This window comes from Lycorma delicatula, chromosome 9, assembly GCF_047948215.1.
Source record: "Lycorma delicatula isolate Av1 chromosome 9, ASM4794821v1, whole genome shotgun sequence".
NCBI classification, from domain to species: Eukaryota; Metazoa; Arthropoda; class Insecta; order Hemiptera; family Fulgoridae; genus Lycorma; species Lycorma delicatula.
The window spans coordinates 79,240,963-79,256,509 of NC_134463.1; the positions used below are offsets into that span (position 1 = coordinate 79,240,963).

At 27.7% G+C, this 15,547-nt stretch overlaps 2 protein-coding genes across 4 annotated transcripts in view; one reads left to right on the forward strand and one right to left on the reverse strand.

Annotated features, from left to right (window-relative positions):
• Position 1: 1 nt before the first annotated feature.
• Positions 2 to 6,763, forward strand: Sce (E3 ubiquitin-protein ligase Sce). The gene is made up of 2 exons (XM_075375204.1): positions 2 to 1,041; positions 4,703 to 6,763. Exons 1-2 carry the CDS (start codon positions 54 to 56, stop codon positions 4,918 to 4,920), a joined length of 1,206 nt encoding a protein of 401 aa, XP_075231319.1. The 5' UTR covers positions 2 to 53; the 3' UTR covers positions 4,921 to 6,763.
• A 2,466-nt stretch (positions 6,764 to 9,229) lies between these two features.
• Positions 9,230 to 15,547, reverse strand: part of LOC142330497 (uncharacterized) — a 41,487-nt gene continuing 35,169 nt past the window's right edge. For all 3 annotated transcript variants that reach the window (XM_075375785.1, XM_075375786.1, XM_075375783.1), the window contains one exon: positions 9,230 to 11,072. In XM_075375785.1, the coding sequence (XP_075231900.1) occupies positions 10,432 to 11,072 (641 nt within the window). In that variant the 3' untranslated portion in view covers positions 9,230 to 10,431. The remainder of the gene's footprint in view (positions 11,073 to 15,547) is intronic.

Sequence of the window (15,547 nt, forward strand, 5' to 3'; positions counted from 1 at the left end):
AAATCAGCTGCTTGGAATTCTTGTTTGTTTGGTTCCGTGGTAAATTTGTGAAAATGGCGTCATGTGATCCGATCGGGCTTAACAAAACTTGGGAATTATCATTATATGAACTTCATAGAACACCTCAGGAAGCGATTACGGATAATACAGAAATTGCTGTTTCTCCAAGGAGCCTTCATAGTGAGTTAATGTGTCCAATATGTCTTGATATGTTAAAGAAAACAATGACAACAAAAGAATGTTTACACCGATTTTGCTCAGATTGTATTATTACAGCATTAAGATCAGGTAACAAAGAATGCCCAACTTGCAGGAAAAAATTAGTTTCTAAACGTTCTCTGAGGCCTGATCCTAATTATGATCTTGTTATTTCTAAAATATATCCCAGTCGGGATGAATATGAAGCACATCAGGTTAGAGTTCTAGAAAAGTTGAATAAAAGTCATAGTCAAGCGGCTTTAATGAATTCTATTAATGAAGGTATTAAATTACAATCTCAGAATAGATTACAACGAGTAAAGAAAAATGCAGCGGGGGTAGTTAATGAAAATGATACTTCTCAACAACAGCCACAACCACAGCAACAGCAGCAGAACATTGTTTCCAATGAAAATCCAAATTCCAATCCACCTCCTGTCACGAATGAACGAACTCCTGCGTCAACTGTAAATCAAAAACCACCATCAGTACAACACAGCCAAAATTCTATGCATAATTCTGATTCAACAGATACACCTCAATCTTCTTTTGCTTCGCATCATTCTCAGGGATATAAGTCAGAATCCGACGCAAGTGGTCCTAAAGTGCCAAAGAAACCGAAATCGATTGTTACATCTGAAAATGAATCTGGAGATTCTAGTGTTGAAGCATCTGGAGGACAGGACTCTGTAACTGAAGGTGAAGGACCATCAGATATGGTTTTGGATGAAATTGAATTGATATTTATGCCACATCCAACAGAAATGGGTGCTGATACACCACTCATGAAAGCACTTAAAGATAATTCTGTACGTTACTTGAAAACAACTTCCAATGCTACAGGTGAGTTTTGATATTCATTAATATTGATAATTTATTAATTTTTTGGCTAATATTTATTACCAATTTAGCTTAGTTTTATCCAAGATATTGAGAAAACAACTATAGTTCCCTTAGACTTAAAAGTGAAGACAATTTTTTTACCCGGGAATTGTTGAAAATTAGCTTTAGGCTGATGAAGTTAGAAAAATTAACTATATAAGGTAAGTTTCAATATAACATAATTTTTTTTTATATGTTTTATACATTATTTTATATAATTATGATAAAATAACATGTTTTTGTAATTGAACAAAATAATGCTTAAAATAGGTAAATATTAGTACTGGAACCCCATTTCAGTGCAATGATAATGTCACATTTTTGTGAACTTAATTTGAGAAATACATTTTTACCAATGAAAGTCAAATCTTACCTCCGATTTTGATGAAATTTATAGTATACCTTATTTAGGACCTAAGTTATTTGTTATAATTGAAATTATTCATCAGAAACGTCTTTCAGCCCAGTTACATCCCTCATTAGTTACACAGTACCATTACCAAAATTTTTGTAATTCAGCGTTGTACAAGTGTAATATACTTTTTTTTCAGACTAAATAATTTGGTTTCAGTGAGGTTAAGTTACATTACAATTGTGATTAGATTCACTTAAGTCTAAATTAATTAGATTAAGCTTAAGGTGTGAGTTTTGATAACTTTGCAATATTCCTTATTTACCAAGTGAATAACTTGAAGTGAAATTTAATTAGGTTTAGGTCAAAGTTAAGGATAGATTAGGTTAGGTAACTATTGATTGTGTACTGAACTTAATTCAGTATCAACATAACCTAATGCTCATTTTACTCACTAACCTCACTTAATTAATCTTATGTCTTAAACTGGCTGATTGTTAGACTGTGTTCATAATTGTATACCATAACCAATTATTTAGTCAGAGAATAATACATATTACTTTTTTGCAGTGCCGAATTATGAAATTTTTGGTTTTGGTACAGCCATACCAAATTTTCAAGAGGGATATAACCCTGTTGAAAAGCACCAGTTACAATTTCAATTGTAACTACACATGACCGATATGACCTGCAGTACCATTATAGTGAAAATGAACTTCATCTGAAATAAATGTATGGTGCATAAATGAAATGCTGCAACATTTCTTGTTAAAAATCCATGCATGTAAGATTTGACTGATTGATGATTCACTGATATTCAGTGCAAATGCATGTTTAATCACAGAAAGTTTTGGACTACATGTTACAGCAGTTTAACCTTATCAATGTTTTCTGGCCTTCCAACACTTTTTGTACCTCCTTTATGTTTTAAATTTAATGTAGACCTCAAATGTTCTAATCTATGAGTTAATTGAATAAACAGCATACGGAATATTGATCCAATTGTGAAATAACCTTCATACAATTGTCACAAAGTCAAACGCAAATGTCAAATAAATAACAAAGTTTTTAAATTTTCCGCTACAGTGACTTGCTCTGTGCATTGTCTTTCTTAAAATCATCTTTAAATATATGAGTTCTGTTTTTTTACTCTGCTTTCATTGATATTCATTAATGACGTTATCTAACAATATTGTTATCATTTAAAATAGCTACAACAACAACTGAAACACAATATATATGCTTTAAAAACTTTAGTTTAAAGTACATTTTCAGTTTTTTGTTAAAATTTTCATTGCTTATGGCCTTGAGCACAAAGATGACAATTGTAGATGTATATTTTTTACAGATAAACATCCAGTAGTAAAACAACAAATTATTAGAATTTCAATTGAAAGTAATAATGTTATTATATATTGTAACAAGACCAGCGTAACTGGTTTCTTCCAATTAAGACTAGAGAGAGAAAATAAAGAAGAATCTAAAGGAACTAAAAGGAATTATTTTCTTAGATAACAGGTCTATTTAAAAATGTGTTCTTTATAATATAGACAGTTGTAAACAAAAACTGTTGTTTGACCAGAAGAGTTACCAGACTAGAATAAGAATGTATAGAAAAATATAAGGACGTGGACAATGAAAGTTATTATGCTTCAACGATTAAAGGAATGAGGTAGGTCAGAGGATATAAATACTACCAGGGACCAGCAAAGAGAGTCAGCAGTTAGGTGAGGCCATGTTTGGTGCACGTGATAACAATGATATCAGTTAGCATGTAGTAACTATGAGTGAGAAGTACTTCATGAGTATACCAGTGTGGACAGTGGGTGAATATAAGAAGTAGTTTGATGAGTTATTGGTTAACAGTAGTGAAAGTGAAAGTATTATACTCATTCATAAATTCTTAGGATAGTTCTTTTATAAACCGTAAAAGTCCCCAATCATTTTATCGTCTAAATAATAAATAGTAATCTAATCAAATAAATAAATGAATGGGTGAAACACAATATATATTTTAAATTACGAAATTGAAAGACAAAAATAGTACACACTAATAACAAATTAAATTAATATACTACTTTTAACATTAAAAAATTGACGTATATAAAACTGAATGTTTAAGTGAATGTTAAGGCAGTACAAATTCATAATAGTATTCAGTTGTCTTATCTTATGAATATTTCTTGTATTATATAATATTATCTTGTAATGTTTTTTCCTTACTTTTTTTAGATTATGAATTTATTGTATTTTATTTTATTTGATTTCAGTGTAAATTTAAATAATTTCACATTGTGGTTCTATTTATTGTTTTTTTAAGTCTATTTTATTAGCTTAATTTTTCAATTTAAATTTTTTATTTATTTTTTTTTTTATGTATATGTTACAAAAATCATGTACTTTTGTTTAGTTAAATATTGTATTTTTAATTAGTTATTTTATTAATCATCCTGCTATAATGCTATGAACTCACAACTAGCGCTCATGGTTTCTTTTGCTAGCTGCGTCAAGGATAAATATGTTGAATAAAATTGTATGTGTAATTTTCAGTTGACAATAAATAAATGAAAAAATAATAGTTGACAATAAATGAAAAAATTGAATTGTATGAACTTTTCTAGTTTTATCTTGTTGTTAATGCAATAATAGGTTCTACTGGTCATTATAATGCTTTTAATAAACTGGATATATTCTTATTTTTATAATTTAACTGTTATTAAATACATCATGCCTTTTTATTTGAATTACTATTCTGTGTGTTATACAGTATATACATATTGTAATTATTATTATTGTTGTTGTTATTGTAATTATTGTTTTTTTTTATATCCCTAGAGTAATAAATTGTATGTTAAAAAATGTTTAGTTTGTTATCTCTCAGTGTCTTGGAAAACCACAAACACACAACAATATTTCGATATAAACTATCTTTTGTTACCCTACTTGTAAGAAAAAACAAATGACTTATTAGTTAGTAAGCTACTACTTACTATATTAAGCAAGTCTTTTACTAGAATTACAATGTTCACTGATAAGGTGCAGTAGAATGAATTTGCTGTTTCAATGCCCAAAAAACATTACATCAGCTAAGGTCAAGTTATATTTTATAGTTAAATTATTACACATATTTTTCCTATAATTTTCTTTATCAGAATAGATCCAATCCCCATTACTTCTGATAGTATCCTTTTCTTTTTTTACATTTATATTATTTATAATGGATTTTTTTAATATTTATTATTTATTTGCAATTGTTTTTTTTTTTTTCAGTTGACCATTTGAGCAAATATTTGGCGACAAGATTAGCATTGGATCTTGGAAATGAAATTGGAATAACAGAACGGAGTCTAAATTTTTGTATATATGTGGCACCATCACCTGGACAGCATGTTGCACTTAGTGGGAGCCAAACACTGAGACAAGTTAATGACCGGTTCTGGAAATTGAATAAGCCACTGGAAATGTTTTATTCTTGTAAGAAAACATGAGGGCGTTTGTAATCTTTTTTGTTTATGTATTCTTTTTTTTTCATTTTTATTCAGTATTGGCATTAAGGACGAGTTTTATCTTTATTCTTTAACTTAGACGAAACAAATTTTTCTTTGTAAGAAAGAATTAAAGTTTAAATTTTCTTAATTTTTATGAGCATATAAAAATTCACTGAAGACAATTTTTTACCTTTTCGTAAATAATTTTGAACATTTTTATAAAGAATGATTTTCATCCATTTTGAGATGGCTAATACACAAATTGGTCTTTGTGTTTGTAATTTGATTGTATACCTTATCAAAATGAAGAGAAAAAGTTATTTTGACTTATTCAGTTATTTGAAGAAGCTGTGCAATTTTAGGCTGGTCATTTCAGTTGTTGATTAAAATGTTAGAAATATGATATCAATTTTGACACTTTTAAGTATTTCATTTTTGGCATTTTTTTTAATAATAGTTTTTTTTTATATTATCACAATCATCAAATAATTTTTTATCTGCTTTAAGATTAGGTGTTCCTTTTTGAGGTGATATATATACTACACATTCTATGTAAGAAAATGATATTTTCTGTAACTAAATTTCATCAAATTTGTATAAAGATTAAGTATGTTTTCTTATTGAGTTCTGCAGATTAAATTCCAAATTTTTCAGCATGCTTAATTGTCAGACATATAATTCCATTATATCTTGTGTTATTCCTGTTAAATGTATTGATTTTTTTTTTTCTTTTACCAACTTTAATTATGTTCTTTTTATTTTAGATTTATGACAACAGAATTATCTTCTTTCTTTTCTTTTTGTTAATTTTATTTAATCTGTGAATGTGATTAGGGGACCTTCTTCCCTTAATATAATTTTATATATATATATATATATCAGTAATTCAAACAATATTTACCCATTACTTCATTATTGAAATATGTTTATGATTAGCAATGTTGCTCATTTTTGTAACTTCTCATTGAAAATGTATCCCTCTAGTCTGTGTACATATTCATCCTTATATATTTTTATATGTATATTATTTTGCATTAGAATGACAACAAACCATCAAGGCCATAAATGAAAATAAGCTATGAAACAATTATTTTGCACCATAACTAGTTTTTTCCTCAATCTTATTTGTTTAGTTATTTCCATATCTCTAAAACATTGATTGATACTTTTTTATTTCTATATTCCTCTTGCATCTATCCTTCAACATCCATTTACAACTCTTGTACATATCCTTTATAATTTTTTATTTAATATAATTTTCAGAGAGAAAAGGTTGTAAATATAGAAAACAATTTCTTGTCTAGGTATTTTTTTTTATTGGTAGTAAGCAGATAAAGTAAAATCCTTTGTCATTTTGATAGTATGTCATCGTAATTGAATTATTTTTCTATGTTAATGACAAAAAATAAATACAAATATTTTTTCCATTTGTGATAGCCATCCTTTCATTTGTAAATAAATGTGTAATATCTTGTAAATAATGAGTTAAATGTATTTTATACGTTAAAAATTGTTCGCCTTTTATGTAAGCTTTATATTGTGATAAAATGTAATTGATACTATTTATATTACTACTGTAATTAAATATGACAACGTAAAATGATGTGTTTTTTCTTAATATATCTTTATAAAAGGATACTTTGAAATTCACAGTACCCATCCTATTTTTGTTCCATTTGAATCTAACCATTACACACCACAAACTACCTGTTCTTAATGGGTACCTTTACTGTTAAGAAAGTACAGATAACAGTGAGTTTTATATATGTATACAATACTAGAATTAACAATAAATAAGAACAGTTAATATTTAATCTAATTGAACATAAAGTGGAGGACATGAAAACAGAAACAAAATTACATCAATTTTCTGCCAAATTTTGTCTGTTAACCAATTTTAAAAAATAAAATGTCAATTTGTTTAAAATAAAAGGTTTAATATTTTAATAAATAAAATAGATTTTGATAAAACTAATATTTACAAAGATGTAATAGATTGAAAAAATAAACATGGCCGCCATTTTGTTATCTGCAAAGGTATTTAATTTCTGATTTTTTGCTAATTTTAAAACCAAATATTAATGTGATTTCTCTATCCAAACTTAAGATATAAATTGTTATATAAAAATAACAAAATGGGGCGGACAGGGGTAGAAGAAAGGAGAAATTGCCATTTTTCCTAAGGATATTTTTTGTTTAGTTTTTATTTTTAGTGAAAAATAAGGAAAATATGAAAAGCTTATTTTATAATTTACCCAATTACTAAGAAAGAAGTGAAGAATAACAAATTTTAATCTTAAAAGTCAAACTTAGGACTATTTGAATGAAAATCCCAAATTCTGACTATTCAGTTATTTTAAAGAAAATTCTCTTATTCAAATTTACATGTTTAAATTTGGCATTCTCAAAAAGCTAATAAAAGAATGACTTTCCTTTTACATTATTAGTAATAGACTTAAAATAATTTTAAAAAGTAACTTTGTTTTTATAAAAGATAAAGCTGTTTAACATCCAATACAGTTCACAAATGAGAATAAGTTTGTGCGATTATGCAATTTGTTAACTTTTATGTAACAGTTAGCTGATGCCTCATCACAAGTTCATTTTATACAAAAAAAAAATTACAGGTGCAAAGAATTGTATCTATGACCATATGAAACGATGAGATGCCAGCGCTATCCATTATGATAGTATCTCTTGACAGAGGGGTACCAAAAAAATGTACTCATTGTTTGTAATTAAATAATATCAAAACAAAAAAACTTACTAGTTTAATGTGTAGTGTAGTATAAGGTATCAAGTATCTTCCCCATACTAACATAAGGAACATTTTCTCAGCTTGTATTAGTTTGATCATTATGAATTTTTTTGTGTGTTTACCGTATCCTTGATACATAAGGAGTTTTTAAAATTTCCTCCTCCTTGCATGAGGAGTTTTTAAAATTTTGATTTAATAAATAAAATGTTTCTGTATTCTAGTGCTACATGTATCAAATTTTGGTCAATTTAACTGCATAAAAATATACAGAAACTGTTTTCAACAAATATCTCATGTTAAAATGTGTATATGAATATGTAAAGATATGCCTGAAGATTTGGGTTTGACTGGTCATTTGGTTTCCGAGGAAATGTTCCTTTTATGCTAAAATCATAGAACTCACAAAATTCCAAAATAAAATACAACGTAAGTAAAATAACACTTTATCCTACCTCAAAACAGGTGAGCTAGATATTCTTCTTGCTTTTCCTCCTCTAGCTTCCTCTTGGAAACCTTCTTTTCTCTTTGGCTAATCTCTGATAGTATGGAATTGACTTTTCAGCTCGTCGGATTTGTTGTGTGTCAAGTTCTTTCATGACCTTTACCATGTAATATCCAGTTTGAAGTCCAAATCTTTGAATAACATCACAACTAATGTCCCCTAGTTGAATGTAGCTACAGCCTCATACATGCCAAATTCAAGAATTTTTCATTTTGTAAATACATTTTTTGGAAGCACTGTCCACACTACATTATTGAAGGATTCATTTACATTTTGCATAGTTCCATTGATGCACTTACTCAATAAATTATGGTTTGATAAAGCTTGAAAAACAGGTTTTATTACTTTCAAAGGATACTTCTGTCTTTATAAGGTGGTTCCTGAGGATCTACCAAGTGTTTATTATTATACTTACACCAACTATTTATTCCTTTAGGACACAACCTGTGACTATTTGGTTCATCATTGGTAAACCACTTATGGTAATAAATGATCCACACTGCAGCCTGCGTATCTTTGGCAGTCCTGTTGTTTTGAATTGCTTTCCCATAATATGACTGCAATTCATCGTTTATAGCTGTAGTTAGTCTACTTTCCCGCCAAGTGATTTGCCATCTTCTATTTTTTTATTTTTCAATTCTTTCTTCAGTTGTCATTAGCTTTGCATCTATTCTTTTGCAAATGTGGTTTACAAACTCCAATTTTTTATCTGTACATCCCCATATCATCATGCTTCAACTACAGATAAATATCCCTTGGGAAGCCATACAACGCTTTAAACGGTTTTCCCACTCTTTGTAGCATTATTGGAACTCAGATACCAGAATATCCTTCAGATGGTTGGTTACATTTTATTTTATGTTTTCTACTGTTCCGAAGTGTATCCTTTGAGATGTTTTTTTAAAGTGGGGAACAGAAAAGAGTCACAGGGACTCAAGTCACATGAATAAGGTGGTTGAGGAATTACAGGGATATTTTTCTTTGCCGAAAACAGTTTTTTGTTGTTTTACTAAAAATAATTCTTAAGTAAAACAAATTAATAGAAGACATTAATTATACAATTATGATTTATTTATAAATCCTATTTTATAAATAAATTTTATGCCAGAGCTTGGTACATAGTTTGATACATTGCACGAAAACTTAGTTTTGGAAGCATAAAAACATTGCTTCGGTGTACATATTTATCATTTTCTCTATGAGAAACATTATACAAAAGTATAAGATGTTACTACTTTGTTTACATTCCTAAATTATATATATATATATTACAGTAAACTAATATAATTTGATTATCTACATACTTACAGATTGTTCTACATACTTGAAGAACTATTTCAGAAATTGCACATTTGGATATGTTGTATCCACTCAACAAATTTGTATAAAGCTATGTAACACATTGTCACAAGTAATCTGATTCACAAGGAAATTGCCTCCTTGAATTTTATGTTCCTAAGTAATATTTTACCTCACCTTAAATTTAATTACACTTACATTTGAAGTTTCTAAACTACTATTAATCTTGAATTTTTAGGTAATTTAATATGGTATTGGGAAAACCATTAAACGTGTATATTGTAAAAATATATATTTCCGTTATAAAATTGTGCATTTTCTGTTATACAGACAAATTTTTTTTTGTTTTGAATAAACAAACCATAAAATGTCATTCCCCATAACACCAAAAACTAAATATATTGTGATTGTATAGTGAAATAACCAATGTTTCTGGGTTCTAAACAGTTTATAAATGTTGTTAATATAAGTATTATGTATGCATTGTTTCTGTAAAAAGTATTGAAATCGTGCACGTACAGTATTACAGTGTAATGAATTTAAGTGCATATTATACTTTAAATTACAAAGAGATACATGAAGTGATTTTGTTTCTTTTAAGGTACAGTAAGTTGAATATTTTTGTAGGAATTCTGTTCTTCTTTATGCAGCTTTTTATCATTTTAAATACATTTTAATGTAAATGCTATTGGATTGAGTTAACTTTGTACAGACTGTAGTAATTTTGCATAATAATAAAATAAATTATTCCAAACTGGAAAATAAACAGCCAAGTAATAGGGGTTTTGTAGTAATCATAAAATCAAATGCAGGATTCTTTTTTATAACTTGTTATAAATTTTTCAACTTAAGCGTACCGAACGTTGTTATGCTCAGCTGTTTAAAATGCAGAGAAAATAATTAATAAATTTAACTAAATAAGATAACTTTAATTTTTTTTATATTAATAGTTTTAAAAAAATATAAATTTTATTAAATTCCATACATAACCAAAAATTGTATTTGTAGTTTTGGGTTTTGTTACTACAACTTTTGTTGGATGTACAAAGCCATCATTATTTTGCTGACCATGTGGTTTAAATTCATGTCCATTATTATTATTGTCATTTTGTGTAGCATAATTATCATCTTTATTTTGTGTTTGATGATTTGTGTAATCTTGGCCTTCATTGTTGTGTGTTCCAAGTCCTTGATTAGATACTTTTTTTGGGACATTATTCTTAGAGTAATCATTTCTTTCTTGATGATAACCTGTTCCAGCATACTCATTTCTATAATATACTGGTTGTAATGTATGACCTGGATGATTCTGATAATATCCATTATAATCATGCGGTTCCACCTTATATTTATTATATTCTTTTGCATGATTTTCTGTGTGCATTTCTGTTTGCTGCTGGTAGTCAGTTTTATTTTCATGATATCTATTATTTATTTTAATTTTACTTTTAAGTTCATGACTTTCAGATTTCTTTGTTTCAACTTCATTGTTTAGTTTTGCTTTACCATACATAATGACAAAATCTGGATTTAAGTCTTCATGTGTCCTTTGAACTGTTGTTTCTTTATATTCAGGGTTTTCTATTATAACACCTGAAAAAAAAAAATTATTTTAATTAAGTAAATTTGCTGACAAAAATAATACTTAATAATTATCCTTATGTATAGGTGAAATTTCACAATAAAACAATGTGATTAATAATGCTAGGAATTTAAGAATAGTAATTTGTAAACCTCCTGATGATTTGTATAGTATTCTGAAAACATACAGAAAGTTTCATGTAACATTTCTTGTTTACATTACATCAGTACATATATGTTAGATTACTTCAGTAGTGGATTAGCATTCCTGCCTAGGTAAAAATTTTAGCAAAAAAAAGATTTTTGTCTTACTTAATTTTTTATATGGTTCTTTGTTCTTAGTTAAGACGTAATCTGACCTACCAAGTAAGAACCTATGCCAAAGAGAAGAAAACCCTAATTTTTTTTTGTTTAGGAAAACTTTACATACTGTCCCACCATTTTTTGAAACAATCTACTTGTTTCATTTTGTTTGATTTTTTAAATTATACTTTATAATAAAGGATGAGGAGGCTTAGCATTATCCATAATAAGTACTTCTTTAAAGCTTTAAAATTTATTGGGCTTCTTTAAACCTTCTGAATTGAAAGCAGTTTTCAGCAAAGAAGTTCCTCATCAGATTTCAGGTATGTGCAAAACAAGTGATTTCTACGTCCATAACAGAGAAAAATTAGCTCTTTCCAAATTATTTTCTTTCATCTCACTTTCCAGAATTTAACAATTCCATGGCTGGAATTTTAAATTCTGGAAATAAGGCTATTTACTTGCATTATTTTTAGATAACATAACCTAAAACAATTTTAGTATATGTTTTTATGTATTAAACACCTCACTTGGAATGAATAACAACTAATTAAATTGTTTGTTTGATTACATAGGAGTAAAATGTATTATCTCATCAATCTTCATTGATTAGGTGCAATCTTCAAAAGTCACAAAAGTTTCAGGAAACTAAAAGATATACGATGGCATCTGTCATTTCCAGATAATTTTTTGTGATTTTTCAGAAACAGTAATCAGTCTACAAATATACATTTTCATTTAATAGGATATTCAGTTTTTAAATAAATTAAACCAATTGATTGATTAGATTGCTGTTCATTAGAAACTTTGGAATTTATCTCTGAATTAAAAAATTAAAAGCAAATTTAGAACTACAAAAATGGACCAGAAAGAAGTATGCCTTGATTTTGGTTAAAATTATGAACTACTATTCAAAAGATTGATCAGATAGAATTGTTCAAGGAAAAATACAGACACCATCCACTATGCCAACACAGGTAAACTGGTTTTCTTACATTATTGTTCCATTACATCTTTAAAGTCTCTGAGAGTAGTCTTCTGTTAAAAGTTATGGTGACACAAGCGTAGTTCCCTCTCCAAGCTGTGCGACTGCGCAATGATTTTACAGGTATTGCAATAAATTGTACAGAGAAATTTATTCCCCGCACATCTACACATGCTACAATGTAGTGTACATATACAATGTACAAGGTATATTCAATTACATGTTTAGTTTATTTTGAGTAGCATACACTATGCCTTTCTTACAGGAGTTTATAACTACTATTCAATTGTTTAGTTTAAGTAAACATTACAAAGTATGATCACGCCAAAAAGCGCATGTGTTGTACACAAATGACATCATGACAAAGAATACGTAGTTGACTAGTATTAGGTATCCGAAGAATACTTTATTATGCACAGATTATCAAAACAGACTACGCACGCTACTGCTCGTCCAAACAACTGCTCACTTGCGAGATAAGCAAATCGCATTACAAAAAATATTCACAAATAGGTACGCGTAAGCATATCTTGTAATGTTTACTTGCATTGGATATATGAGTCTGTTACAAGTTAATCAACATTGTGTACAAATATAGTGTGGTTGTTATTCTAAATTTGATTTTTTATGTCTCGCTACAAAGGTCTGGTGGACCTTATATACAGTACTTATTTGTATTATTTGTTTTAAAGTTATAAATTACAACACATTAAATTGTATTGTAATAACAATTATACTGATAATTTGTCGTTAAACATTCAGATAAAAAAGTCTAAATGAAGGATCTAAAGTAAAAAACCAAATACTAACTGTAAAAAAGCCTGCATATTGTTTAAAAAGGAATGGCTTTCAACATTAATTGAAACTGATGCACCATCTTCAGATAAAAAAGAAGCCGTGAAATTAAATGAAGTTTTTCAATATAATGAAACTGGAAATGTTCTATGTACTCCCTTTACAGAAGCAAAATCTCTGAGAGAATTTAGTATGGATTTATGGAAATTTGATTATTTGAAATGGCATTTAATTCAAAAATAACATACAGAAGCAGTAAATAAATTGAAACATTTAAAAAAGATGGAATTTAAAAAATTCTAATGGGAACTTCTGAAGAACATCAATTTAAAAAGGAAAACCAAGAACATGCAAAATCAAATGATTTGGTGAAGATTATAATTGAAAACGTGATATTTTCAATATTAAACTACCTCAAAATTGGAGAAGTAAAAATTATGTGTTTGGATTTGTTGAATGCATAAGCTCCACACTTATAAAATACTTATTCAATGAAGTAACAAAATCTTAATTTTCATATTATTTTTGTTGACGAAAGCTCTGATATTTCTGTACAAAAGTCCTAATTTTATATTTTAAATATCCAGTAGATAATAAAATTGTATACAAACCTATACTTGAAGATCCAGTGAAACTGAAAAGTTGCAGTAGTATGTTGATGTAGAAAAAATTAGTTTTATGACGAAAATAATTTGGATATTCAAAAAATTGTAATGTTTACAAGTGCTGAAGCCAGTGTAATGGTACGGAAGAAGAATGGGGTTGCAGCAATTCTCAAAAGAGAAATATATTTAACTGAACATTGTGTAGCATGTAGGGAAGATTTAGGATTAGATGATGCAGAGAAAAATGTATCTGTTATGCAGGATATAGAGAATTTGATTAGAACTGTATACACAATATTTCACTGATCTAGAATCAAAAAGAAAAATGTTAAATTAATTAGCTTAAGTGTCAAAGCATGATGTTATATCATTTAAACCATTAAATAAAGTTAGATGGTTATCCAGGTATTTTGCAGTTGGTGCTTTAGTAAAAAATTACAATACATTAATTGAGTATTGTAAAAGTCAGATAGAATGTAATGACCCCATTTGTAAATATTGTGAAAAAATTCTGATTAATTCACAATATTGGGTAGCAATATTTGCCCTGAAAAATGTATTGGACAAGCTCACTTCCTTGTGCAAATATCTACAAAAAGGTTATTTAACATTATTATTGATTCTCATTGGTATGTAAAAATTAACAAACTAAGAACTCAATATTTGGGACACAAAATCTTTTGGAGTGACACTGTAAAAGAAATATTATCAGAATTTTAAAATTATATTCATACGTGCTTTATGTTTATAAATTCGATTTACCGAACGTGTTTGTTTGCACTTCGAGAGCAGATTTCCAGATGAAAAATTAAAAGATTGGCAAGCATTTGATTATGAAATTATTATAAATTCAGGAAACAATTTTAGTTTTGGAAAGCAAAATATAATACAGCTTTCAAAAAAATATTCAGAATTTATGCCAAATAAAAAGTGTTGATATAGATAAATTATGAAACAAATATTTAGAATTGAAATTTACAATTCTACAGAAAACTAAACTAGAATTGTTCAAGACTTTTAGCTATATCTTAATCTTTGTCTAAACTAAATCTGAATTTTCTAACCTTTCCTTTCTATACGGGAACTTTTATCCAGCACAGGTTGTGAACATGGATTTTCTGTTACGAATTCCATAAAAAAAAATACCAAAGCAGACTTAAAAATGAATACTTGGGTGACCTTATGAGAATTAAATTACAATTAGCCAATGGTCAAGATGTAAATATAAATGAATTTTACAAAGAACGAACTTCCATGAAGGACAGAAGACAAAATGTTAATCTAAAATAAAACAAGTTACCTAATGGTGTTTTGATTTAAATATGTATATGTAAATGAATTGATACATACTTAAATAATAACAATAAAACATTTTGCACAAATTGATTTTTAAATAATTTTTTTTAGCCACAATTGATTTTTGTGCTTGCAACTTGGCAAAAAGATTAAAGGGAACTTTTGTAACAAAGATAAAATGCCCCTGCCAATATTATGTTTAACAAACCAGTTAACATAAGTCACCAAAGTTAAACAGAATGCCAGTTTTCTTGTAACAAATTACTTATTAAAAAAAGTTAAATTAAAGATTAAAATACTGATAATAATTAAGCATTTTTTCAGTAATTTATTTTTTTTTGTGTTTTCATATTGGGAGTAAATAATAATTATTTCAAATAAATTATTAATAATAGTTTGTACTAATATAAAAACTTTAACCGAAAATATAAACTTTCATGAATCTTATATCTGTTTGATTTTGTAAATCATTATTACTGTGATCTAGATTTAGTAAAAGTTGG